Raw genomic sequence first — 27,733 nt, 5'->3', positions numbered from 1 at the left:
AAAAAAAAACTCAATGGGTCTGGCAGCATCTGGGGAGAGAGAACATTATACAATAAATTGGTTTCTTCTGCTATCTATGACCATCAACTGAAATTATCTGCTGTATTTCTGTAATTTTAAGCATGTTAGCAGACCACCCATGATTTATGTTGAATAAGAAGTAATTTTGTAACAACAGATCCTGTAATGTATAATGTGTTATCAAGGCCACTGATCTGCAGCAACTGAACCTTGCAAATTCTGTTTTCATAAGGTTATACTGGGCTTTTATTTGGATTTTTAAGGATCAAATTCTCTGACTGTATAAACCATAAAATGAAAGTCTTTGATTGGACTCTATCTTATATGATTGACTTTGAGATCTTACCTTATTTAGATTAGAATAGCTGTGTGATGTATGGGATGGGTGAGGGGTTAGGCTCTGGAATACCAACACAACATACTTTTACTGTGGTAAGATCTTAAAATCTTTTCAGATATTTTCTGAAGGAGGATCTAGGCCCGAAACATCAGCTTTCCTGCTCCTCTGATGCTGCTTGGCCTGCTGTGTTCATCCAACTCCATACCTTGCTATCTCAGATTCTCCAGCATCTGCAGTTCCTACTTTCTCTTAAATGACGTAGATCCTTGTATGTTCATGTGCACGCACTCACAGGAGTCTTTTTTTTTTGGTGATGATGTAATTAAATTTAATCTTTATGAGAGCTGCTTTTTTGAAATCGTTAACACTTTTGAGTATTTATGCTTTGCGCATGGTAAAATAGATTTCCAATTGGTTGGGTGTTAAGTAGGTATAACTGTTGGGAAAAATAGGAGATTGGTCATTGCAAACTTCATCCGCTAGTATTGTATCCATATTCTGATCATATTTTGTATGCTGGCAGAAGACCTCAACTTTTCAACTGTATTAAATTTGAAATTGAATTTATTGTAGACTTCAGAGAGGCATTGACAATTTGGCCGCATGGCAGAAACCTGACAGATGAATTTCAATGCAGAGCAATGTGAGGGAATGCATTTTAGTAGAAGAAACATGGAGAAACAATACAAGCTCAATGGTACAACTTTGAAGGGAGTACAGGAATAGAGGGACCTTGACGTTCACATGCATAATTCTCTGAAGGTGGTCAGGCAAGTTGAAACAGTTGTTAAGAAGGCTTATAAGATCCTTGGATTTATAAATAGAGGCTGATCTAGAAGTCCATTTATCTTCTATTCCCTTTAGTTCAAACTTGACTTCAAAACAGCTAGTTCAGAGATTGTGTTCAAGCATTTCAAGACTTGAGCTCATAAACAAGGCTGACATGCAGACTTATGAGTCACATATCATCAACTTTTATGCAGATCACTCCAAAAGTTACATTTCAATTTGTATTGACTGTCCTACTGTGTTTTCAGATGCCTTCTCTTTTTCCAGATGGTTGCAGTTGACATGGAGAGGTTATTCATACGGGAGATCATCAGGGAAAATGGGCTAACCTACACTGACAAGTTAGTAAAAGGCATCACACCTTAATATTGCAAGGAAAACCTTTGTGAGGCCATGCACAGATAGCAGTCAATTTACTGGCAAGCTCCCACAGACAATAAAATGGTAACCAGATATGGTTTCTTAATTGTGACAAATATTGGTCAGGACACAGAAAACCCACAATCTTCTTCAGGGTAGTCCATGAAATCTTTCACGTTCACCTTTAGGGGTCAGACAAAGCTTCAGTTTAAGAGTTGATCCAAAAGATGGAACCTCAAAGTGCAGCATTCCTTCAGTACTGCACTGGGAACAGCAACTTATTCCCCAGCTTCTGGAGTGCAATCTAAACCCTCAAACATCTGACTTGTGTCATGAACAGGAGTATAACTTTTCTTGGCTACAATCAATTCTGAAAAAGGGTCACTGGACCTGAAACATTAACTCTGTTTCTCTCCATAGATGCTGCCAGACCTGCTAAGATTTTCCAGCAATTTCTGTTTTTTTTCTGATTCGAAGAATCAGCATGGAGTTGAGCTGAATGACTTCCTCCCGTCCTGAAAGATTCTACAGTAATATTAGAACAAAGTAATCACACTGGCAGAATCAATGATGCAGGTTAGTGCTCAGCACACCAAGGCACTGCTAACAATTACAGCCAGCCTACCTCATTATTGGAACATTAGAGGTACATCTGTCAATAAAGCATGGGACTCTACTCTGCCCACCTATTTGTCTGCAGCTAAACTTGTATACCGATATATAATGAGATATGATAGTTCAAGCTTGTTACAGTGCTCTCTGAAGTCTTGAGAATGAGATAAGGGACATCAGCCTTACTCTTACCAACCTGGACACAGACCTAGATCGCATGTCAATGACACAAGAGGAGATGTGTGGGTTTTACTCATTTGGTTTGGAACTGGTGACAGTCTTTGCTCAACCAACTGAACCCAACCAAAATGAAGTGATGTCAAATTATTACTGAAATTGGCAAAATATTTCCATTTTTAATACTTCAATGTGGCCTTATCACCATAAACCAGCGTTCTCCACTGGCATTTAACATATGACTTCACTTCCCTCATCTGCTGTTCTTGAGTCCTCACCAAATTCGCTGTTCTCCTGATACAACAACAGCTCAAATTTAAACTTATCGTTCTTGAATTCAAATCCTTCCATGGCCTCCTGAAAAATATGCCAGTTATATAATTCCCCAATATGTCTGTATTCCTTCAATTCTGGCCAACTCCACATCTCATATTTTAATTGCTCCATCTACAGCTGTGAATGCCCCCAAGACAAAGAATCCCTTCTTAAACCGTTCTCCTTCTGTAAGCTCAACATTAACATTTTGGTGAACTCTCCTTATAGCTCACGTGACTTGATAAAATTTATCAAGTAGTGTTCCTGTGAAATGCCTTTCGAGATTTTACATTTATATAATTAAAGGCATTGGTGGTGACAACAAAAGGTGACCGGAGTTCAGATTGGTCAACTCTTCTTTGTACACAGTTTAGTCTCCATTTCACAAGGTGACAGCCACAGAAAGTTAGAAGTGACACAAGTAAATAAAAGTCACATTTTTCTTCCTGAAGTTTAATATTAGTAAATGCTCTCTCTGCACTATCCCATCAATTTCCAGTAGATACAATAAAACTCTCTCTATACTTCCCAAACACTCCCAGGACAAGTACCATGGAGGTCAGATTAAGAATAAACTCCTTCTGGGTACTCTTGCTGTAGTGCCACTATCCCTTTAACTTCCCTTTTGTAATATTTTTCCGAAACAAACTACCTATAATTGCTGTGGGAATTTATGCAGACTGAACTATAATACCATCAGCACGTGCAAAGACAAAACAAATAATGAAGTTTCTGGTGTGTAACTCTTCATTGTCTCTGCATACCTGACTTTAGTTTGAGAGTTTCTGTTTCCTGTTTAAAGCTGAATTAGCAACTTTCTGCTATGTATTAATTGATGGAACTCAGTACAATCCAAAGTGACTACGAAAATGATTCTCATGATGCAGGGATCAGCTAGATTTACTAAAGGGCTATGAGAAACAACAAAACTTCTCAAAACCAAACTGCATTTATTAAATTTCATTCTTTACAGGCATCATTGTCAGATTTCGCAACAAGTTTCACCCAACAGGAAGTGGCAGAAACAGTTCTAATCCACAACAGATCTGCTGAGTATATACTTGTGGTTAACAAACTTAAAAGGATCTTGACTTTCATCTGTAGACATCAACTGGATTTGGATTGTTTAGTGGAGCAAGGGGTTGAAGCGGAAAACAGTTTTCATGTGTTGAAATGGGAAAGAGGTGGACTTTATTCAGAACTGGCTTATTTTATAGGAATTTTCCATATCTCAAACAGAACAGGGGCATTACCCATGAGATATTGTTTAGAGGCATCCCAGGATAAGTTCAAACTTCCTTTGGTGATGAGAGCAGGTCCAAAGCAGTGCTCACAACTCTTCTGATCCAGGTAAGTGGGACTTCAGTCAGAGGTTGGATGTCCAGCCTGCCCCTGGGAATTTGAACAGTAAAAACAGCTTCCTAGCGTTTTCCAAACCCTAACAACAGCCTCACTTTCTCCCTTGGATCAGGGACCCAGTTAAAAAGGACAAATCAAAATCAAATCGCTTCCATCCATTACAGTACTGTATCAAATGTTTAGTATTCAATGTAATAATGTAAACTAGAATCTCCCTGCTTCCCTTTTTCAGTGACACTTTGTTGGGACAGAGAAAGAATGTTTTTTTCTTCACAACACCCTCCATATACATTTTGAACAAAAGCACAAATACTTCTGGTGACAAAAAAGGAAGTTGCAGGTCAAGTCTGTTCAGTGAAACTCAGTGAAATCTTGCTATAAATAGCTATATATCAGGCTTATTTCCTGGCCACGGGAAAATACAGAGTAAACAACAGGTGGTCACATCGAGAACTCGCGCACTTTCTCTGGGTGCAGTGGTAATATTGCTGCTTTTTCTCTTGCTACATTCTTCACGGCTCCAAGTAACAAAAATCCAAAATCAAATGTAAAGGAATTGTGCATCACAAGCCAGGAGGCATGGAGCGGGGTTATTGCCTCTGCGTGAGGGACGTAGGAAGGTGGTCAGGGACGCCTGTGAGGTTTAACGGCCAATGGGGAGGGAACGTTGGGAGCCACAGCCTGGTGGGCAACACCTCCTTCTTCAATAAAGCCGCTTCTCGTAACTGAAAGAAAACAAAATATATAAAAACACAACAGGATCCATAGAAAGATCAGCACACTAGCACTGCAGTCTGGAACACGAGGAAAGGTCAACCATCCATCAAATTCCCCTCTTCTACAATCCATGCAACAACTACCTCAGCCTTCCATCAACTGCTAAATAACTGGCCAAAGAAACTGGGTGTATTTTTCATTGCTGACTGTGGAATCTTAGTGCATGGAAATTGGTTTATGTCTGGCTGCATAACAGTAACAGCACTTTGAAAAATAATGTATTAACCATGAAGAACTTTGAAACCTTCTGGTGACACTTCTTGTACAATTGTAAGTTCTTTCCTTCTTCTACCTTTGCCTCAGCTTTGGGCAATAGTACAATGCTGGAAAGACAACTGACTTCCAAGCTCTGTGTTGTACTTGTGTCTATTGTCACAATTTACTCACCTTAAACATGCTCCTCCTGCTGTTTCATGAGTGTGTTATACAGCTCAGTGTTTCCTAAGGCAGTATACAAGAAGGTGACACTGGACATTTCTCCAAGTGGACATAGTATAAAGAATCCTCAAGTGCCTATGCTGAAAAGTTCACAATCCCAATTGATAATCCAAAAGCTAAAAGCTATCAGCATTTGACAGAACAAGGTAAACTAAAGTAGTGAGAATTACTTAAACAGTGTTGAAAACAGCGGTCTGTCAGGCACAGAAGTTGACTGTTGGACTATCTCATTAACTAACTCTGACAGAGGGCCAGGCCAGAGTCAGCTCTAATGAAAAATCACCTAAACTCAAAACGTTAGCTTGCTCTCTTTCTGTGGATGCTGCCTGACCCGCTGTGATTTCCAGCAATTTTTGTTTTCAGTACAGATTCCAGCATCTACAGTAATTGGCTCATGCCAGGCCAAAGTCTTCCTGTGACTTAACATAACACCAAAGGTTGTTATTGCTGGAATTCATGGCCCATCCCTTCCATCTAGGCAGCAGACCCCAAATTCCAGTTGTGCAGTGCCAGTGTATCAAGCTTTAAACTGGTGACTCAAATTGCTAAAGTCATCATGTTATGATTCATTGGGCAGAGAAGGTTTTCAGTGGTGCCTACTTGCAAGCACATCGCAGAAGATGTATGAGTGTGTGTTTTAATTGGCAAACATGGCTAACTATTAAATCAATATTTGGGTTTACTTACATGGCACAAAAGTGTACCTGACATGTGAATGCATGAGTGAAGAAAAGAAAGACAAAACTGTGGATAAAACAGCCATCAAGGCATAACACAGCACGAGCTAAAACATGTAACTGAAAGCTACAGAATACTAGGCTGGTACAGCACATGCCCAACTGGAACATCTTTCAAAACATTATCAAGGCCACTGGTTTATAGGTTTCATGGATGAGTAGAAAATGGGGAGCCTAATGCATAAACATCAGTCAGGAAAAATAAATCAAAGAATCCCACATAACAGATGAATGCAAAAATTTTGACTCCCCATAAGCCAGTGCCCTTGCTTGCTTTGCCTGCGTGCTAATGGGTGGATTCCAGGCACTGTACATGCACTATAGCGGTCTCTAGAAGCACCATCTTGAAAGAGTCAGGGTAATTGAGTAACTTTCAAAACTGTTAGCCATTTGGAAATAGTGTGAGGGCTCTGCCACACATCAGGACGGATGAATCCAAGCACCATTCGAAATGTTTCTCTCCTCGTCTGAACAATTCATGGCTGCAGACTAACCCAAGTCAAAGGATCACCCCCACCCCGTTCCATAGAGTTAGAGGGGAGTATTCAGATTTTGAACCCATTCTCAGTCATGATCAGTGAATCAGCTCCAATCCGCAAAGACAAAGCTTTTCCAAATTTGCATGTAAGCAGTAAATTCTTGCTTGGGTAAATGAGGTTTCTTGGAAGCAATTGTACATCATGCATTTGTAGCTTCTGTTGGTGACTTGAAGGCAGTTTCTGTGATGCTGACAGAATTCCAAAATTGCAGACACTAAGGGAGTCGAGAAGCAACTGATATCCAAAATTAGACAAATTAAGGCTTATTTAGATGTCAAGCATGGTTCAAGTGATAGTATACTTGTCTCTGCGCCAGCAGGTCATGAGGTCGTATTCCACTTCAGAAACAGAAGCAAAAATATTAGAGTTGACACTTCAGTGCCATTCTGAGGGAGACTGTTCACTATTGGGTTTTATTTCATCCAAAATAAAACTAATCTGCATTCTCAGTTGGATACGATAGATCCCATGTCACTAGTCAAAGGGAAGGCCAGTTAACCCTGGTGTTCTAGCCAATATTTATCCTTTCAGCAATACTATCAAATAGATATTGGTCATTATTGCATTGCTGTCTGCAGGACAGGGCCATGCTCACATTGACAGTCACATTTTCTACATTGCAACAGTGACCACAAATCTGTGGGCACTTATCCAGCAGATGACAGAGCCCAGTCAAATTGAAAAGGAGGGTTTGAGCTAAAAATGTAACTAAGCCATAACACAAAGGGGGCAAACTTGTAACAGGATGATAAAGAGTAATTCCCTCCCACTGGTCAGGATCTATTACATGACAGAAAGGACGAAGGTTCAGATAGGTTGAGATGGCAGACAGAGAGAGAGAGAGAGAGAGAGAGAGAGAGAGAGAGAGAGAGAGAGGGTAGAGATAAAGAGCAAGCCATTATTGCTGCTGATTTGGATCAATGCCAAATAGGCCAAACAGCTACGTGTGGAACAAGAAGGATGAAGGGACAGACTGTAGATAGCTGATGAAGTCTGTATAATTCCCTAAAGGCTGTCTTCCTTGTTTCACCCAAACTGAATTCTGTGACTCCATCATATTCCCTCTGAACGCTGTAGGCTTAGCATCTCATTGAGGGCAAGTCGGGAGGTATTGGACTTCAGACAGTGAGCAACCAAGGGGATGGGCCGCAGCTAATCCATCACTACAAGCAAAAATGAAAATCTAAGTAGGAGAAATGGAGACACATGTTGGGAGACTTACGAATGCAGACCATGCACACCTCCTTCTACCTGAGCGGAGATGGTTCTTTTTTCAAACTTCAGTTCACCCGAGTACATCATTGACCTGAAAAATAGTGGAGAAGGGGAAGAAAGTCAGTAAGATAAGAAAGCGAGGGATGTGGAGAAGCCAGGAAAAGGGTGAATCAGAAAGTAAATAAAAGAAAAGGAGAGGAAGGTAACATCCATTGTATATTCTACAAGCATTTTATCGGTCCAAATTAAAGAGCAATAAAATTGCAGCATCATCTAATACACAAGTCTTCTTCGGTTTCCTCCACAACATAATCTTATGTCTCACTATCACGAATTCTTCACTGTTTAGCACACAAAATTCACAGACAGGAAAATGCCAGTTGGCCCATGAGCTTGCCAATGATGGCTAGTGCATCATTACCAAGCATATCAGCCCTCCTCCACAGTTACATCCCAGTAACCTTCTAGGATATGCAAAATACAAGAAGCTACCACAGCAATAAAGGTAAAAGTAAAGTCGCCAAATTCCTACCAGATCAAAGGGCTGCTCTCACATTACAGTGGGGCGACTGGTTTAACTGGAGGGTCATCACGCCTCAGGTGAGCGGAAAGGTTGAGAACGAGTGTCCTTCATGGTAGCCTTAACTGGTGCAGGAATTGAAACCACACTTATGGCGTCACTCTGCATTGCAAACCAGCCATTCAACCAACTTAGCTGACTGACCCCCAATACACCCCCCCCGCCCCAAAAAAGTGACAATACAGGAAAAATATACTCGAGAGTCAGCTGGGCTATAACCAGAGCATTAAAACAGACTGCTGTCACTGGTTGGGTGTTCCAATTTACAAAAACAACTACTCCTGATCTGTCTTCGATCTTACCTAGAAAACAACAATGTTGAGATTGGAAAGAATTTCAAAGTGAAAAACAATTACTAGTTTTCACCTGAGGATTGAAAGACTTTTGGCTCCGATGTCCTGGCATCCATGCTGAATCCCTGCGATTAGGTAAGGTGCAAATTTCTGGATTGAGCCCTTGTCCTGAACTGATCCCGACACTCCCTGGGCCACTTTCACCTTATCACCTTCACTAAACACAATGCGCAGCAGAATTAGCATCAAAGGAAAGAATACACAAACTGTCTCATGCATTGAGCAAAGCTGGCATAACCCAATTGTTCGCTATAACTGCTCAGTGCTGAGAACAGCTTACATTATACAGCCCAAGTAATCATCTTTTATACAAATGTACAGTCTACAAGGAACAAACTGAATGAATTTAGGCACAAGTTCATTTCGGATTGTATGATTACTTGGATAGTACTAAGATAGTTCAAAGATAGTCTGCAAGATCGTTTGGATTGGGAACTAAATATAGCATGTTACAGGTTTCACCAGAGGAGGAGAAAAAAAGAGTAAGGAGTAATTTTTGTGGATAAAGATGAAAACACGTCAACAAGATGTATAACCAGTGGTAAGCAGAGAGACTTAAGAAACAGAAATGAATTGAACTTCATTAGAATTTTTTAAAATATATTCCTTCATGGGATATAGGTTCACTGGTGAGCCAGCATTTATTATCCATCCCTAATTGCCCAGAGGGCAGTTAAGTGTCAACCACATTACGGAGGATCTGGAGTCACATGTAGTCCAGCCAGCAGTTTCCTTCTCTAAAGAACATTAGTGAACCAGATGGGTTTTTCTATCACCAATAACTTCATAGTCATAATTAGGCTAATTCCAGATATTTATTGAATTCAAATTCCACCATCTTGCCATGGCAGGATTTGAAGTCAGCTCCCCTGAACATTACCAGCATTTCTGGATTAATAGTTGGGCAATAATACCACTAGGCCATCATCTCCCCTAAATTGTGAATAGGCCTCCGGTAGCAGCTCAAATTAGCAGATTTGGCAATGCAGACCTTGGACAGGCATTTGCAAACTTTGCTTTTGTATAGATTAAGATCAGAAATAGACTAGCACATCAGAATGGTACTGAATTGAGTGAGTCTCAGACAGTTTCCTGCAGCAATTTATCCTATAGCCAATAACCAGCACATTATATAAAAGCAAAATAACGAGGAATATACAAACCTGAACTTAAAAAAAAGCAGAAAAACACTGAGAATATTTGGATCTGGAAGCATTGGTAGAACAAAGTAGTTAATAGGCAACAGTGCAACGTGCTGAATGGGAGAATGCTGACTCTGCTCCCAGGTGAGTGCAGGTCTCGGTCCCTGGCTGTGATTTATACTCTTCCAGCTGATTATAGATACAGAAAACAGGAGCAGGAATAGGCCATTCTACCTTTCGAACCTGCTTTGCCATTCAATATGGTCACAGCTGATCATCTAATTCTGTACCCTGTTCCTGCTTTCTCCCTACACCCTTTGATCCTTTTAGCCCCAAGAACTATATTCAACTCTTCTCAAAAACATTCAACATTTTGGCCTTGACTGCCTTCTGTGGCAGAGAATTCCACAGGTTCACCACTGTGTCAATGCTCCCACACAGGATCCAGTGCTGCCTCCATTCCCAATAAGATACCCGGCACCACTTCCAGTTTTAATTTCATATTTGGGTTTACATTCTCCCTTTAACATACGCAAATGTGGAAATACAAATCAAACTTAAAGCTATACAGATTTTCAAATACAAGTTTCTGAATAGCAGTAATAATGATATACCATGCATCCTCAACAGAGAATGCAGGGATTACTTGCTCTCAGCATTCAAGTGATAACAGGAAGCTGGTGACAGAGATAGCAGCTCAAGATCTTACCTGAAGTAACGTTTCTGACTGTTTGTGTTTTTCTCCATTGCATCCAAGGATCCCATGCCACGGTATTTCTTCAACCTCACTCCATCTGAGAAGAAGTACTCACCCGGGGCCTCTGTGGTAGCAGCTAGTAATGAACCCATCATCACTGACGCAGGGGGAGAGATGCAGAAATAGAAACAGAGAAAGGAAAAGTGAGATAGAATAACCGAGAGAAACAGACAGAATTAGACAGAAGCGAAACCAGAAAAGGAAAAAAGCCAGTGTTAATTTATTGAGATTAAAAAGATGACAATTTGCTGCTTTCCTGTCGAGTTGATTACTGTCAATTTCCCACCTTAGCTGCATAATGTGCAGTGGGTAATCACACAGTACAGACAAGATACAGAGTACGTTATGTACCGAGTAAAGCTTCGTCCACAGTGTAAGATCAAGCTGGAGTACAAAGCAGACCCCAGCTTCGTTGTTCATTGCAGTAAGAAGAGAATTATTTTCTGAGGGTCACAAGTCTATGAAATTCTCTTCCCCAAACAGCAGTGGAAGCAGGGAAATTGAATACTTTTATGGTAGAGGTAAATAGATTCTTAACTAACAATAGAGCCAGATTATTGTGCTAGGCGGGAAAATAGGTGACACCATATGCATTCAAGCCATAATCTTATAAAAGAGCGGAGCAAACTTGGTGGACCCAATATCCCATCCACTCCTAATTTGCTTGCTCGTAAGTAGCTCATGGACCTTCTTATCACAAAGATTGAAATTATTCAAATGGCTTTCTCTGCCACTTCCTTCTCTCCCCTTAGCCCACTAAGACAAACCTCCCTGAAGTTTACCTTGTCCCAAACCCTGGATGTACATCTCTCTTACAGCTTATCTTGTATTCTCTCCAAGATCATCTTATCTACAAGATGCCCCTCCCAATCCCTCGCAATGCCTACCAAACTAGTGGCCAATCAAACTTCTTAACCTAATCTCTGTGTTCATTCTGTTAATAGTTCCATCTTCTCTGGTCCCAATCTTTCAAATCAATCATTATACTTCATCTCAAAAACCTACCCTGGACGGCTCTGTACTTATAAACTATTGCCGAATCCAATCATCCTTCTCTCTCCGAAGTCCATGAACATGCTTTTGCCTCTCAAAGTACGTGCCAACCTTTCCAGCAATTCCATGTTTGAGTCTCCCCAATTCTGGCCATAGTCCTGAACAGCCCTAAGTTAACAATGAATACGGACAACATTTTAAATCTAAAATTCTCATCCTTGTTTACATTACTCCATCACGCTACAATCACTTCCTCCTGCCACTCCCCCATATGTCCCTATAACAGCCTCCTGCCTCACATTCCTGCATCCCTTTTTCTACTATACAATTGGTGTCTTCAGCTGCCAAGCACTCGGCTTTAAAAACTTCCCCCTAAGCCCTGCCATTCATCACCAAAGCCATTAAAAAAACTGCTCTGACCAACATCTTGATCAACTTTCCTATCTCTATTTTGACATCTGGTGTGAACCTTTATTGATAATGTTCATATGTAAAAGGGTTACTCAAACGTTCTTGCTGCTACCTAGCCAAAATACGTTATCAGGCAGATACCTGTCGAAGCGCCCAAGGCCAGAGCTTTCACCACATGTCCAACCGTCTGGATTCCACCATCAGCAATGACTGGCACCCCAAACCGGCGAGCATACTCCGCCACTTTGTATACTGCGGTCCCCTGAGGTCTGCCGCATGCCATAACTGAAAAAGAAATGAACTGTACAGATGAAGCAGCTCAGTTTCTCCACTTGTCTCAAGACTGCCTCCATTTATCACAGGATTGAGCTCCCAAATTACATAAAACTAGTGAATAACTGTCTTCCATCTAAGAGGCGTGGTGTGACAACAAATTTCTTAGCTTCCAAACCCTCAATTAGAGTCAAGAGTCACGAGTGCACAGAAATGCCTACCAAATCTTTTATCCCCCTAAATATCACTGATCACTTTTCCTTCCACCATTCTCAAAGGCAACAAGTTCTGGATCATTATCACTTGCTGCTTAGAGGAGTACTGGATAGTATTTCATTAGAGAAGCAGAGGAGAGGTTGAACTCAAACTGTGTAAGGAATATTCTGAACGGCTCAGGCCAAGCCTTAGTGATATAACCCATGTTAAATACACTAATTAAATGCAACCTGCTGATGAACAGCCTGAAGCTTGACACCATCAACAACACAACAAGCTTGATCAGTTCCCAAGAGTGAGCTCAGTACCCAGTCCTCAATCAGTGGCTGCACTATGCATGATTCATAGGATGCACTGTAGCAACGCACCAGGGTTACTTCTACAGTGTCTCCCTTCCCTGTAACCACTTCATTGGAACACTATTACCTCCAAGTCACCCTCCATCCTGATAAAAATACAATGTTTGCCTACATTTCAACAGTACTTCAAAAGTACTAAATTTGCCATGAAGCATTTTGACAGAGATCATAAAAAGCATTGTAGAGATATCACTCCTTTCTAAATTTTCTTTCTATTGCTAGTTTGTCAGTATCCTAGAATTCTCTACCTGGCATCATTATGAGACTAACAACAGTTCAAGGATTTCTTGTTCAAGGAAAAGGCCAACCATCACCTCAACAAGACAACGTGACAAATAATAAATGCTACTTTTGCTACTTTAGCAAACGTTGCACCCTTCGCTCGAAGGTAAATGGATCCAAATTCTTCTAACACTAGATGCTTAAAACAAAGCAATGTGTGAACCAAATAATGGCTCTGTGGCCATCAGAACATTAAGGCCAATGATCATTATCTGGCAATTGTTGCTGGAAGACTCCAGGCTCAGAGCATCAGGGGCACTCAGAATTCTCAGTCACCTGCGTTGCTGCTCAAGGCAATGCAAGGGTTGCAGACTTCCTAATTACAACAGTGACCTCTATTGGCCACAAAATAACTGTACAGTTTCCCCAGTTTGTGTTACATCCCAAATCAGCTAATGCCCATACAGACCAAGGGATGGGTCACATTTAAATCTCAACTGATCCCTCGTGCTTATTCACCTTAAACTTGCACAAGTCTGTCTATGCTATTTGTAGTTTTAATTAATTCACAGCTGCCTCAGTTCAATAGCTTCTTCTTCTATTGTTAGCTTGTTTGTGTCAAGTTTAAAATGCTTGATCTCTGTTGATTGGGCCCATTGGTGCAGCCAAAGCCTGCTGAGAGGTCAGCTGAGAGTGTGTTGGCGTTAGATCACACGTAGGCTTGGAACTCACTCTCCTAAAAGGTTGATACTGTTGGAGATTAACTGGAACATTCAAGACTGAGGTTGATATGATTTTTGTTGGGGTTGTGTATCCACGGATATGGAGGAAAGGTGGATAAATGAAGTTGAGGTACAGATCAGCTGCGATGGAAATTAATGGCAAATAGGCTCAAAGGGCTAAATAGCAGATTCCTGTTCCTATGAATGTATCAGGTTTTCCTCCTTCCCAAATTAGCTATCCGTTCCAAATTCAACATGGTTGTGTGTTGTTAGCTTGAGCCAATGCAGACTGGATAAATAACAAGTCAGAGGTGAATGACAGATATAATCTGTTCCATGCACTTTAATCATCTGGCTATTACCTCCAACCCCAAACCCACCTTCCTGGGTGATGCAGATTGAGCCACAGCCCATCCCAACTCGTAGTGCATCCACTCCTGCATCGATCAGATTCTTGGCTTGTGCTGCAGTCACCACTGTTAAAGAAGCAGAGGATTAAGATCTGTCAAGAAGGTAACACAATCTACGGCCTTGAATTTTGCATATTCTAAGGCAATAGTAATGCTGTGGCCTCTTTGGGGACAGTTTGGGGAAGGGAGGATTTTTTTTTCCATTAATGGTGGACATTACTGGCTATACCGACATTTGCTGCCCATTCTTAGTCGCCCACAGAGCAATTAAGAGTCAATCTCATAGCTGTAAAGTCTGGAAGCACATGCAGACAGACCAGGGAAGTTTGGCAGATTTTCATTCCTAAATGGACACAAGTGATCAGATGGGTTTTTATAACAATTGGCAGTGGCTAAATGTTTTCTATTAGGCTAGCATTTTATTCCAGGTTTTCACTGAATTCAAACTTCATTTGCCATGGTTGAATTTAAACCCAGGTCCCCAGGTAGTTCGCTACTTCTCCACAGCATGGGTCAGAAGTCAGAAAGGTGAAAAAATCTAGGTAATTTTGCTCTTGTGAACAAGAAAAGGAGATTCAGCCGATCAATTTCATTTGGCCACACTTTATATGGATCTTAGCATATGACCCATCCATTTAACCTCCTCCCACAGCCACTGTACAATCTGCATCAGTAATACAGTGAAGGGGCAGCCTGAATTGAGGCTCCAGTCTTCAAATAGGGTTCAAACACCTGACTGACAGACAACCTCAGCAAGGATGAGGGGGAACAGAGAGTGTGGAAAGAAATAAAATAGAGCCAATGTGAATTACTACTTACCATTTCCACCAACAACCTGTAACTCTGGGTATTTCTGCTTAATGTAACGGATCATATTTATTTGGAAGACAGAGTTTCCTTGGGATGAATCCTGAAAACAGTGGAACAAAGGAGGATTACAAAATGCATTTGAGTCAAATATTCTCCTTTCATCCTATTTTTCAAAGTTCAATTTCTGTCCATCTGAGAAGGAAGATACAGCCACATTTCTCATCATCAAATGAATAACAGTATTTTAGACAGTGCAGCTCTCCTTCAGTGGAGAATCAGCCTGCAATGGCATCTGAATTTATGAACTCCAGATTCAAATGCCAAATGCCATTCAAATTCAACACAGTAAGCTGACGAATCACTGTCAATGCAACTGAATGGAACTCAAGCTTGGTCACAAGATGGAGTCGCTGCCAACCACTAAGCCATTGCTGCCAAAATCTCTCAATCCCAAATTCCCATTTTGATTCTTACCAACACAACAACGTCCACCCCAGCCTGCATCAAGAGATCTAGCCGGTATTTATCATCCTCTCGTGTTCCGATAGCTGCACCGCAGAGTAGCTGCTTCCTGGAGTCTTTTGAGGCCAGTGGGTAATCACGGTTCTTCTTTAGGTCTGTCCGTGCAATTATGGAGACCAGCTCATCCATGTCATTAACAATCAGCAACTTCCCTGAATAGAAAAGTGGAGAATAATAAAACATCTAAAAATGGAGGAGGTACCACAGGTACAGCAGAAATATGATCATAAGTGGGTTGGTCTAGTCATTGACAGTCACGGAGGACAATGGTCACACTTAACTCATGGATCCCTTCAACTACCACTACCCACCAACACCATTTCCTCATAGACTCCACTGATATACCGTTCCCCAAAGTCTTATGCTCGCACTATGTTTCATGATGCTGGTACCTTTCTTGCTGCGTTGTAAAATTTCATTGGCTTCCTTGAGTGTTACACCAGCTGGAGCAACAACCAGGTCTTCCCGCTTCGTCATAACCTTTACAAAGAAAGGCAAAAGAGTGAATGCATCCCTTGTACAGACAAGCACCACAACAGCCTTTACCATGGTAACACCAATTGTACACTGGACAGAATAAAAAGGGTATTATTCCTTTACTCCAGATAACTTTAGCCCTACATGACAGTCCTAGTTTGAGAATAAATACAATGTACTTTTTATACCTCATTCAAGGACATATCATAATCCTTCTCTGATAGGAAGTCGATATCTCGCGAGGTGACAATCCCCATTAGCTTGCTTCCCATCTTTCCTGTTTCTGTTACTGGAATTCCAGAGAAGCCGTGCCGTAATTTGGCTTCGAAGACGTCACCAACCGTGTGATGGAGGCTCATGACCACCGGGTCAGTGATGAAGCCCTGCTCGAACTTCTGAAAGACGCAAGACGCACAATTACGAATTGCATACAGACCAAGGGAAGGCTGGTTGGTCTCACCTGAATCAAGTCTTCATTGCAACCGTGGAAAAGGGATATATGTAGTAAGAGGTGGGGTTTGAGAGAGGGTGCTGGTAGCTAAAGATTTGATCCCCAATACACACCGTAGCTATCACACTGCTTCAGTTACTGAAGTGTCAGTGAATTTGAGCTATTTCCCCTCACACCAACCGGATTTTAAGGAATAAAACAAAACCTCAGTTCAATAAGACTTTAACTAGTCGTGGGTGTTCAGTGATATGGAGCCCAAGTTAGTGGATGGACTTGGGATAATTGAACAAGACTTGATGTCACTGAAGCAGAAGTGGTTCAAGGGATGAACAATGGTACAATGATGTTAAAAAGAGATCTCAAAATGCAAGTCTAGTACAGAATTAGACTGACAAACAAGAAAAACAAAAACTCAAACAGAAGAGGGGTTGCAAGGGAAGAGAAGGGTGGAATGAGAATTGGGGGAAGGATCAAGACTGAGGAAAGGAAGAAGTGGGAGGGGAAAAGAGAGTGGACAAGAATGATGGAGGAGGAAAAGTGAGAGGAAGGGGAGGAGAAATTGCAGGAAAGAGCATTATTTTATCTTAATTTCTACTGAATCTCAAAACAAATCACAACAAACTGAAACATTTGAGTGGAGCCCACCTTAACTTTCCGAACCTCATTAGCTTGAAACTCCGGGGTGCAGTTGTGGTGGATGAAGCCAATTCCACCCATTAACTACAGAGAGAAGGACATAAAAAGCAAGAGTATCACCACATCTCATGTTCCAGACAGGTTTTCACAAGTCAAAGAATCCTAGGAAAAGGTAACCTCTTCCCCTGCTCTATGTTCCAGTGTCTAAACTTAGCAGCAATGGGATATCAGTGCTAAGCACAGTGCAGTTATCCCAACAAACCAAGTGTTAGATAGAGTAGGCTTCTGCTACAAATTCTCAAAAACTCCCAGACTCCAGCATTATATCTTGTGAAATATCTCCATCGCTTCCTGCACCAACAGTTCTTTTGAGCTCAGCAACTTAGTTTCATCTTGTAGAAAAAGAGATCTGCAATCATTATGAGGGGCTTGATTCAACCTGGAGCTGAGGGAAAAATGTTCTTCCACAAGGTCTACTCTTGCCCCACATTTCATTCTCCTTACACTAAAGGTAACATTCCAGAGAACATTTTCAGGATTAGTATGAATTACCAATCTGAGACAGGCAACAACTGTTGACACGTCTATCAGATAACCTTGGCTAGACCGTACTTGGGAGTAGCGTGCATAGTTCTCAGCTCCATATTACAAAATAAAGTCACAAGCCAGATAAAGTGCAGAAATGATTTGCAAGAATAAGGCCCAAACAAAAAAGCCATGTCATCATAAAAGACAGCAAGACGTGACTCATAATTCTAGATAATAAAACAGTTTGATGGAGCAATTGCAGAGAAATTGGTTCCATCAGAGACATTTTTTTTTCTGCCAAATTTCTTAGGCAGCTCCTTCGTGTCTGTCTGTCAACATCCTGGGGGTTAAGTGGTCAGAAACTAAACTGGACCAACCACATAAATACTGTGGCTATAACAATAGGTCAGAGGCTAGCAATTCTATAACTGCTGAACAAAGAGGCCTTGGAGTGCATAGTTCATAGTTCCTTGGAAATAGAGTCGCAGGTAGACAGGATAGTGAAGAAGGCATTTGGTATGCCTGCCTTTATTGGTCAGTGCATTGAGTATAAAAGTTGGGAACTCATGTTATGGCTGAACAAGACATTGGTTAGGCCACTTTTGAAATACTACGTACAATTCTGGTCTCCCTGCTATAGGAAGTATGTTGTGAAACTTGAAATGACTCAGAAGAGATTTACAAGGATACTGCCAGGGTTGGAGGGCTTGAGCTATGGGGAGGGGCTGAATAGGCTGGGGCTATTTTCCCTCGAGCATCGGAGGCTGAAGGGTGGCCTTATATAAGTTTATAAAATCATGAGGGGGCATAGACAGGGTAAATAGCCAAGGTCTTTTCCCCAGGGTAGTGGAGTCCAAAACTAGAGGACACAGGTTTATGGTGAGAAGGGAAAGATTTAGAAGGGACTTAAAGGGCAACTTTTTCACACAGAGGGTGGTGCATGTATGGAATGAGCTGCCAGAGGAAGTGGTGGAGGCTGGTACAATTACAACATTTAAAAGGCATCTGGATGGGTATATGAATAGGAGGGGTTAGAGAGAAATGGGCCAAATGCTAGCAAATGGGACTAGATTAATCTAGGATATCTGGTCGGCATGGATGAGTTGTTTCCATGCTGTACAGCTCTAGGACTCTATATAGCAGCCTACCGATTGGTACCACATCCAACCTCTTCAACAGTCACTTCCTCCAGTACAGGCAGGGACAGCAGCATGAACCACCTAGAAGATGCAATATACTAAGTTTCTAGGGTTGCTTCAACAGCACCTTCCAAACCTATGAGTTGAAAGGACAACAAATGAATGGGTTTATCAAAACCTGCAGATCTCCCTCCAGGTTACACACTGTCCTGCCTAGGCACTATATTGCCACTATATCACTGTCACTAGCTCAGAATCCTGAAACAGTGTCCCTAACAGCACAGTGTGTGTACCCATGCCACATGGGCTGCGGTGGTTCAAGCTGTACGGTTATCACCTTCTCATGGGCAAAAAGGAATGGGCAATAAAAGTTAGGCTAGCCATTGAAACACATTCCACAACGAGTTAAAAAGTCAGCTCGAGCTTTCGATTGATCCCACTTCCACACACATTAACCTTAGCACTGTAATTTTTTATTCAATTGTCTTCTGAATTATTGAACTGTTTTTACCACATTTTCAGTTAGTGTATTTCAGATCATAATCTGTTATACAGCTTTCATGTAAAAAAAGTGTTTCCTTGCATTCTTTTGCCAATTGTCTTGAATTGGGTATATCACAGACATGGTTCACCAACATAACTTGCATGATGAAAAGAACAGGCCAGTTTTCATGTGACACTCACCCCCATAGCAATCGCCATGCTAGACTCTGTCACTGTGTCCATAGGAGAGGAAACAAGAGGAGTCTTCAGGGTAATTTTCTTGGTGAGAGCTGAAGTCAGGTCCTGATGGCAAGAAATTAAAATGCTTCTGATCGCACAATTTGATAAATCAATCTTATTTGTTCCATAATCCATTCCAAACCCATACACACATACATGAAGGCTAGCTAAAATCCCAAATTTTGAGACTACACTTAGGAAGTGAGTTACTGGCTAGAATCTATTTGAGGGATTTACATAGAGAATGGTATATACTGCAAGCCAGAATCTAAACAGAGAACTTGTTTCAAGAAGCTCACTCAAGCTGCCTTACCACACATTATAAAGTTGATGATATTCACATAAGAAAAGCATTGCACAAAAAGGCAAACTGTATCGAGACTCTCATTCTTCTCTAATTAGACAAGGACCTTGCCAAATATGAAAAAGTTCGCTCCCCTGCCTTTTTAGTTGGAAAGCCGTTTCTGGAAAGCAGTTTCCCAAAATATAGGATGGTCCCAGCTATATAGGGTGTAAGAAGATCACCAGATTCCATCTACATCCTACCGATGATTTTAGGGAATCTCCTGCATCCATATTTCAGGTTAATATATTGACACACCACAGGGGAAGAGTGACATCCCATACCAAAGGGAGTCCTAAGAGGAGACAAGATTTAGACTTCGAGAGAGAGGGACAGAATGTGCAAAAGAACAGAAAACAGGAAGAGAGAATAAGAAGAGGAAGCATGCACACAGAAGAAAGGTTGCATGGGTTTCCTGTAATCTGGTTTGAAGGGTTCGCTGACCTAAGTTAATTCATAAATCAGTCCTGCTTTCCACACCGGTCTGGAAATATAGGATTTTCACAACTCACCACTTCATCAGCAGCGAAGTCAATAAAACCAGGAAGAATCAGGAAGTCACTGAAGAGAAAATAGGGAGAAAGATAAATTACCAGATTAGGCCAGTCAGACATCACTTACAGGAAACATTATAGAGATAGTCTAGTTTAGAAGTTAGCATCTGGCTCCAGTCACATACAGGTATACTCCACCTTCCAGACAGGTTGAGCATGATTCAATAGATACCAGTTATCCTCCCTTTATTCTCAGACAGTGAATGTCATTGGGCTATTGAACTGCGAGATGCAGCACAGTCACCAACCATTTTCCTCCTTTCTCAGTATCACATAAAGCATTTTCCAGCACAAGTTCAGGTGGTCAGGAGAGCAAAATTCTGCTTTTAACCCACTGCTTTTATTGGTAAAATAACAACATTTCGCCCCATCCACCTTAATTGAATTCCTAGCTGAATTTCAGCTATTAATATATAATTTGTATTTAGGCAGCACCATAATAGTGATTCAAGGTGTTCAGCAGGAGTGCAAGGCAAAAGATGATGTGAAACCATATATAGTACAGGTGACAAAAAAAACTATCAAAGAGCTGGGTTTTAACTAGCAAGCACCTTGAAGGAGGAAAGAGAGGCAGAAGAGTAATGAAAATCAGAAATGTGCGAGAGGCCATTATCAGAGGATTGCAGATATCCAAGGTTTTTTGGGCTGGAGGAAGTCACATACAAGAATAGGGAAGAGAAGTGATGAGGAGGGATTTGAAAACAATGTTGAAACTTTTTAAATCAATGTGTTGCCAACATGTGTCAGCTTCACATGCAAGTAACTGATGGAACAAAGTAACTCAGAAAGCAAGAAATGAAATAAAAAGTAATACTTGGAAAGAATGCTCTTCAGCTCCATTTTGAAGTATGCGAGACGAGTCAGATTAGTACACGTCAATTTTACTTTTTCTTTCCTCTGAGGTGGAGATCATGAAAAAATGGTACATATTTAGGCTACCAGCTGGATCTGATTTAACCCTAATAAGGCACTAGTTTCTATGTTACCTTATTACCTTAATACCTATTTATTGTCACACCAAGCACAACATTGCCACAAGTAAGCTATGAATTTGAATCTTACTCCAAGACTTCAGCAGGTAATCTAAGCCAATTTCTCATAATTTCTTACTGGTACCATATTTCTCAGGGATGCATATGAAAAGATCCCATCACATAGCACTTAAACAGAAGTGAGTTCTCCTAATGTTCAATACTTCCCATTTAAAGCAAAAAAAAATTAACAATTCTATTATACAAATCACAATTTCAAATTGATTTATTTAACATTATTTTATTAATAATATTAGTGAAACACAGTAGTGTAATATATCCATGTAACATTATGCATTTCACTTTAACAGCACTTATCACGGACTTTCTGTTCTGTGGCCTTATCATCTGTGCATCTTATCTCACTTTCAGTCCTGAAGATGCTCTTTGCGTCTTTCTTCTTAAGTATCTGTTGCCATCCTCCATTCTTACTTTTCAAGTCCTGAAGTTCACTGCAGTTTGCTTCCCTTTTTAATCTTCTAATCAACCTGTCCAATGATGCTATCACACACGTCTGGACTTGAAAGCTGGCCCTCAGTACTTCTCTTAACCCAGAGTCTGTTCTGAGGCTGCTCCTTATTCTGCACTGAAGTTGTAGGTCCATCAAGTGGTAAAGGTAAGTTAGAACAGGTAGTCCTAGCCTAGATTACATATTGTACTTTTTTTTTATTTATTGATACATTTCAGTTTGTAAGTCAAAGCAGCTGGGAATACATGGTGCTCCACACACGGTACAGTATTTCAACTTGTGTATTGGACAAAAAACAAAGGAGCCCAAGTCTGGTTTTAACATTGTTTCATATGGGAATCTACCATTCAATTAATTTTTTTTCACTTAAAAGTCATGGTTTTCAGGAATGTAGCCACAACTTTAATTTTCCTTTATTGTCACCCCTTGCAGGCTGTCAGGGTCACGGACATATGTCTTTTTGCCTATGGTGCATGAGACTGGACAAGGCATGGAAGAAAGGGATCAGGGGTTATAAGCAGCCCTTTTCTACATCTCATTTGGTTGTTCCCAAATTTTTCCAGTTGATCATATTATCTTGAAAAAGGCCTAAAAAAATTAAGTCAAGAAAACTACAAATTAAGTAATTAGATGCCAACATAATTTTCCTCATTGAGTTATTCATTTTCTTAAAGAAAAATTTAGTTTCTATGTTGTCAGGCTCAACTGGGAAGTTCCTTACACAGCAGAGGTAATTATTTGTTTGTGTGATTTAAGCTTACATTTAAAATCACAGAAATGAATAGCTGAAAAAAAATTGTCTCAATTCTCAAGATTGTTTTGAAGTTGGCTTTACAAACAAGTTATAGTTTAAAAATTCAATTTATTACAAGAACTGTTCGGGAAAAAAAAAGCAAAACATTCTTAGTTTTAAGTGCAAGTACTTCAAAGCCAATAACCTTTTACAGCATCAAGTAATTACTTCGATTTTATGTGACTTTTCTTTTCTCTTAGGTTAGGTCTTCACAAAATGCTGGTCAGGACTCCAAGTGGGGTCATGAGCTTCAAAGTAGCAACCGCTGTCACAGAACTCAGTCCACACCTACCCTCCTCTCTCTTAGGTATTCTCTCCCTTGCCACCTGCTCATAGCTCTTTCTCCTTCCTCCATCATGCCTCCACTCTCTGTTCAGAATGCTGACTGATGATTTATTATTATTCAAAAGCCTCAAAATGATGTTAGTGGAAAAAAATTGTCCAAAGTGATGTCTTTATTCTTTAATTTTCACCTTTCAACTCCATGAAATGTTGAAGTGAGACATACAATGGGGTTCTAATATAACACACATTCAAATAACGTTTATCATGACTTCAGGATATCCCAAAACATTTCGTAATCAGGTACTTTCGATGTGTCAAAATAGCAAGACCCACAATAGCTGTGCAATAACAACCAGGTAACCTATTTTTAGTCAAAATGCATCCCTGAGTCAACATCACTAAGATACTGGGAGATTATTAATATCTACCCAAGGGACAGGCAGGGTCTCATCTGCTTTCCCTTAGTGCTATACTAGATTGTCAGCCTAGATTTTGTGCTCAAGTACTGAAATGTGACTTGATCTCAAGTTCTAGTGACTCAGCATGCTATTTACTATGTACTGGGAATCATAAACCCTTAATAACGCTGCTGTAGCATCATCTCCTGAAATTCACAACTACAGGAGTCAGCTCACAAACCAGACACAAACACAAGGTTTTCAACTCAAGGTCGCATCTGGAGCCAAAATAAAAGATTATTTCTGTTGGGTTTTTTTAAATGTACATTTTAAATAAAAATAACAAGCAGTCCCATCTCCTTACACTCTATGGGAACTTCAGCGACTAGGAACATCTGTCTCATAACAGAAAACAAGCCACCAGAAACACTCCGCTTAAAAATAAAACTGAAATGGATTTCCCACGAGTTCCTTAAAGATGAATGGCTAAATTTTTTTGCAGCTGACCGGAGCAGTGGGTCAGGACACTGGACTTTGAACATAGGAGATGTCATACAATTTACCCCAAAATAATCGGATGACAGTAACTGTTGGCTGCACAAGTTCTTTAAGGTTGTCTTAATCCTGCAAATTTGCCACAAGTGCAAATACCTGTTGGGGTACACCGGATTCAGTCACTCCCATAAGTCTCATCTTAACAAAGAACCTACAGTATGAAAACAGTTCACCTGGTCTGACTGGTCAGTAGAACACTAATGCTTCAGGCTTCAATGTTATGGGTTTCTTTCAGCTAATTTCCGCTTCCTATGTTGCCCATGCTGTGCTTACCCTGGGAATGTTTGATGGAGCAACGTAGAGAACATTTTATTTTGTATCTAACCTGAAATGTTCCTGCCCTGGAGTTGTCTGAAAAAGTGAGGCAATCAAAGGAAATGAGGATGATTAATGTATGAATCACAGAGGAGGCCACTGGTGATTTAAGCCAGGACAATCTCCATGCTACGACATGGGCACATATACAATTGCACAGGTTGAGAGAAATTGCTCTGGGGACAATACTGGATGAAGTAGTTAGCACAGTCAGCTGGCATGAGATTTAGTAGTGGTGGCTGCGATTTGCTTTCTTTTGGCAGGAGTAGGGAACAGAGGTGAGGATCCTGCTACCAACGTCATCCAGTATAAATGCCCATTACCAGCTGCAACCTTGGACCTGGTTTGTCAAGTGGAAAGGTGAGGGGAATTGAAATTGAGTGTTTGGAGTGTTTGGATTTTTGAGAGAAAAATGATACATTTCTATTTCAAATCCTGAGAAAGTGTATTGAGAGTAATAGGTTTAATTTCAATTTCAGTAATGAGGATCCAGGAGTAAGACAGAAACATATTTATCTGGTCAACGTCAAATCCTTCAAAACATCCTCAAAGAACTACTCACCCATACACACAATAATGTCAAAGCTTGAAAAGGCACTTTCAGAACGGTTCCTGTTTCCAACCAGGAATTTAATTTGAGTAAAATTCAATACCAAAATCTACATAACCCAAAGAATCTTCCTCTTCAGGCCTGACACTGTTATGCTATTAAGCAGAGACAAGCACATTCCTTTTTTCTGTGTTACGATGATCCCAATGCTACAGTCAGATTCTTATAGTAACTTCCAAGAAGAAATTATGATCTTTACTTAAAAATTAGAATGCTGCACAGCTATCGAGAAAGAGCAGGGGAGTGGGACTAATTGGGAAACTCCTCCATCAGTCTTCGTTTTTTCTTATATTTTAAGATTTTTGAGGACCTAGACATGGTGTCATCAAAGCACAGATTGAAAGGAAGGTTCCCTGAACAAGGGACTGACTGTTTTCCAAAGGGCAGCTCCCTCATTGGGAAACTACTTCTAGTTCCACTTCAGGAAATCCATCAATAAAGAGAGTATAACAGTTAGGGATAAATAATTCACCTTAATGGGCCAGTAATGGCCGATTCAGGACTAACCTCCAAACTCCTCAACTCAAAAATAACCAGCTTTACAAAATGGTCAGGCATTTCAGACAAGAAACTTTCAAAATTCCATTCACTGATATAAAGCACATAGCTGCTCTCCCATCACCATAGTAGGACATGGAAAATAGGTGCACGGGAGGACTGTCAGCCCCAGCAATTAATATACCATCCTAATTTGGCCACATAGCAATTGCTTTTCCAACACCATAAATTCCAGAAACTTCCTCTCTAATGGCACTGTGGGGGCATCTTTATCATGAGACTACAGTAGTTCCAAAAAAATGTTTATTGCCACCTGCAGGGTACTCAAAGATGGACAATTAATGCTGGTTTTACCAATAATGCCCACAGCCTGAGTACAAATTAAGAAATCCTGAACTGTGAATGGGGTGAATGTCACACATCTATAATTTATCTTTGGTAATAGAGCATACATGGCTGTGATGGAAGCCCTGGCACGAACATTAAAACTCAACAGCATGAAATATGTTCTGTCTTTAGCAGCTTACTAAAGAAAATCTATAAAATCACTCCTGTAGCCCTAGCATGAAGAGCAGCTGGTGGGATCTGCATGTAAAGAAAACAAAATTGCTTTGAAATAAGCTAATAACAGCCCCTTCAAGGTCAAGACATCTTGGGATTTAAGACATAGAATTCTTTTCAGTTAGAAACAAAATGTGCCACATGTTTTCATAAATAATTGAGAAACAGCTGCTAACTTCAAACCACATCACACTACAAACACTGTTGATCCAAGAGGTAGGTTAGCTATACCCAGTACAATTGTAATGCAGACAGATAGGTATGAACAAGAAAGGACTGAAGATCCCATCACAAAAGTAACTTTACTAAGAGCTCATCAGATTGCTTGGCCTCTTCCAGACAAACTGCCCTGCTCTCCCTCTTCTGAGTCAGTAGATTTTGCATTCAAGTCCTACTTGAGGGACTTGAGTAAGTATAAAATCTAAGCTGACATAATACAGTCATTGAGTCATACAGCACAGAAACCGACCTTTCAGTCCAACTCGCCCATGTCAACCAAGTTTCCCAAACTAAACTAGTCCCATTTGCCTGCATTTGGCCCATATCACTCTAAACATTTCCTGTTCATGTACCTGTACAAATGCTGTATGTTAAATGTTGTAATTATACCTGCAACTACCACTTCCCTGGAAGTTCATTCCACATATGAACCACACTCTTGTGAAAAAGTTGCTCCTCAAGTCACTTTAAAATCTTTCTCCTCTCACTTAAAAATATGTATTCCTTCTGGTTTCAAACTCCTCCATCCTAGGGAAAACACCTTTGCCAATCACCTTATCTTGGCCCCTCACAATTTTACAAACCTCTATAAAGGTCTTCCATCAACTTCCTATGCTCCAGTGAAAAAGTCCCAGTCTATCCAATTTCTCCTTACAACTCAAACCCTCCAGTCCAGTCAACATCCTTGTAAATCTTTTCTGCACCCTTTCCAATTTAATAATATCCTTCCTACAACAGGTTGACCAGTATTGTACATGGTACTCCAAGAGCAACCTCACCAAAGTCCTGGATAACCTCAACATGACGTCCCAACTCCTTTACTCATCAGTCTGAGCAATGAAGGCAGGCATGGCACAAGCCTTCTTTCCACCCTGTCTACCTGTGACTTTCAAAAAGATGTGTACCTAAACCCCTAGGTCTCGCTGTTCAACAACTCTCCTTAGGACCCTACCATTAATTGTTTAAGTCCTGCCCTTGTTCATTGTGCCAATTAAACTCCATCTGCCACTTTTCAGCCCATTGACCAATTAAGAACCCTTTGTAATCTTAGATAACCTTCTTGACTGTCCACTTTACCACCAATTTTACTATTACGAAGCGACTGTTGTACCAACTGAGGTACTCTCTTTCAAATAACACATTGGACAAGGCCCAATCTACTCTCGGTCAAAAGTAACATGGTGCTATGCTCTGGCCAATACTTATCTCTCAGTCAGCATTGTTAAATACTGGTCAAAATGCTGGAACTCACTCCAAACAGCAATTGTGAGAGTAACTACACAAAACGGACTGCAGTGACTCAAGGTAGCAGCTCACAAGCACCTTCTCAAGGGTTACAAAAGTTAGGTAAAAAAAATGCTGCCCAGCTCAGAGATAGTAGGAACTGCAGATGCTGGAGAATCCGAGACAACAAGGTGCAGGGCTGGATGAACACAGCAGGCCAAGCAGCATCATAGGAGCAGAGAAGCTGACGTTTCGGGCCTAGACCCTTCATCAGAAAAGGGGGAGGGGAAGGGGGTTTTGAAATAAATAGGGAGAGAGTGGGAGGCGGATAGAAGAGGGATAGAGGAGAGGATAGGTGGAGAGGAAACAAACAGGTCGAAGAGGCGGGGATGGAGCCAGTAAAGGTGAGTGTAGGTAGGGAGTTAGGAAGGGGATAGGTCAGTCCAGGGAGGACGGACAGGTCAAGGGGGCGGGA

General features: G+C 40.8%; 1 protein-coding gene across 7 annotated transcripts in view; it reads right to left on the bottom strand.

Moving 5' to 3' along the window:
• Nucleotides 1-3,547: 3,547 nt before the first annotated feature.
• Nucleotides 3,548-27,733, bottom strand: part of LOC109921137 (inosine-5'-monophosphate dehydrogenase 1) — a 40,755-nt gene continuing 16,569 nt past the window's right edge. For 3 of the 7 annotated variants that reach the window (XM_048610157.1, XM_048610159.1, XM_048610164.1), the window contains 13 exons: nt 20,259-20,307; nt 19,365-19,466; nt 17,023-17,097; nt 16,115-16,321; nt 15,842-15,929; nt 15,402-15,601; nt 14,937-15,027; nt 14,088-14,183; nt 12,057-12,200; nt 10,464-10,608; nt 8,626-8,769; nt 7,716-7,770; nt 3,548-4,698 (listed from right to left, as the gene is read on the bottom strand). In XM_048610157.1, coding sequence (XP_048466114.1) covers nt 4,564-4,698; nt 7,716-7,770; nt 8,626-8,769; nt 10,464-10,608; nt 12,057-12,200; nt 14,088-14,183; nt 14,937-15,027; nt 15,402-15,601; nt 15,842-15,929; nt 16,115-16,321; nt 17,023-17,097; nt 19,365-19,466; nt 20,259-20,307 — 1,531 coding nt within the window. In that variant the 3' untranslated portion in view covers nt 3,548-4,563. Of the gene's footprint in view, nt 4,699-7,686; nt 7,771-8,625; nt 8,770-10,463; nt 10,609-12,056; nt 12,201-14,087; nt 14,184-14,936; nt 15,028-15,401; nt 15,602-15,841; nt 15,930-16,114; nt 16,322-17,022; nt 17,098-19,364; nt 19,467-20,258; nt 20,308-27,733 lie in introns of all 7 variants that reach the window. The other 4 variants (XM_048610158.1, XM_048610160.1, XM_048610161.1 and 1 more) reach the window with 2 other exon arrangements.

The sequence above is a fragment of the Rhincodon typus genome, chromosome 22 (genome assembly GCF_021869965.1).
Source record: "Rhincodon typus isolate 14 chromosome 22, sRhiTyp1.1, whole genome shotgun sequence".
NCBI lineage: Eukaryota > Metazoa > Chordata > Chondrichthyes > Orectolobiformes > Rhincodontidae > Rhincodon > Rhincodon typus.
Note: the sequence above shows the minus strand (reverse complement) of the source record. Positions and strands in the feature narration are given on the sequence as shown.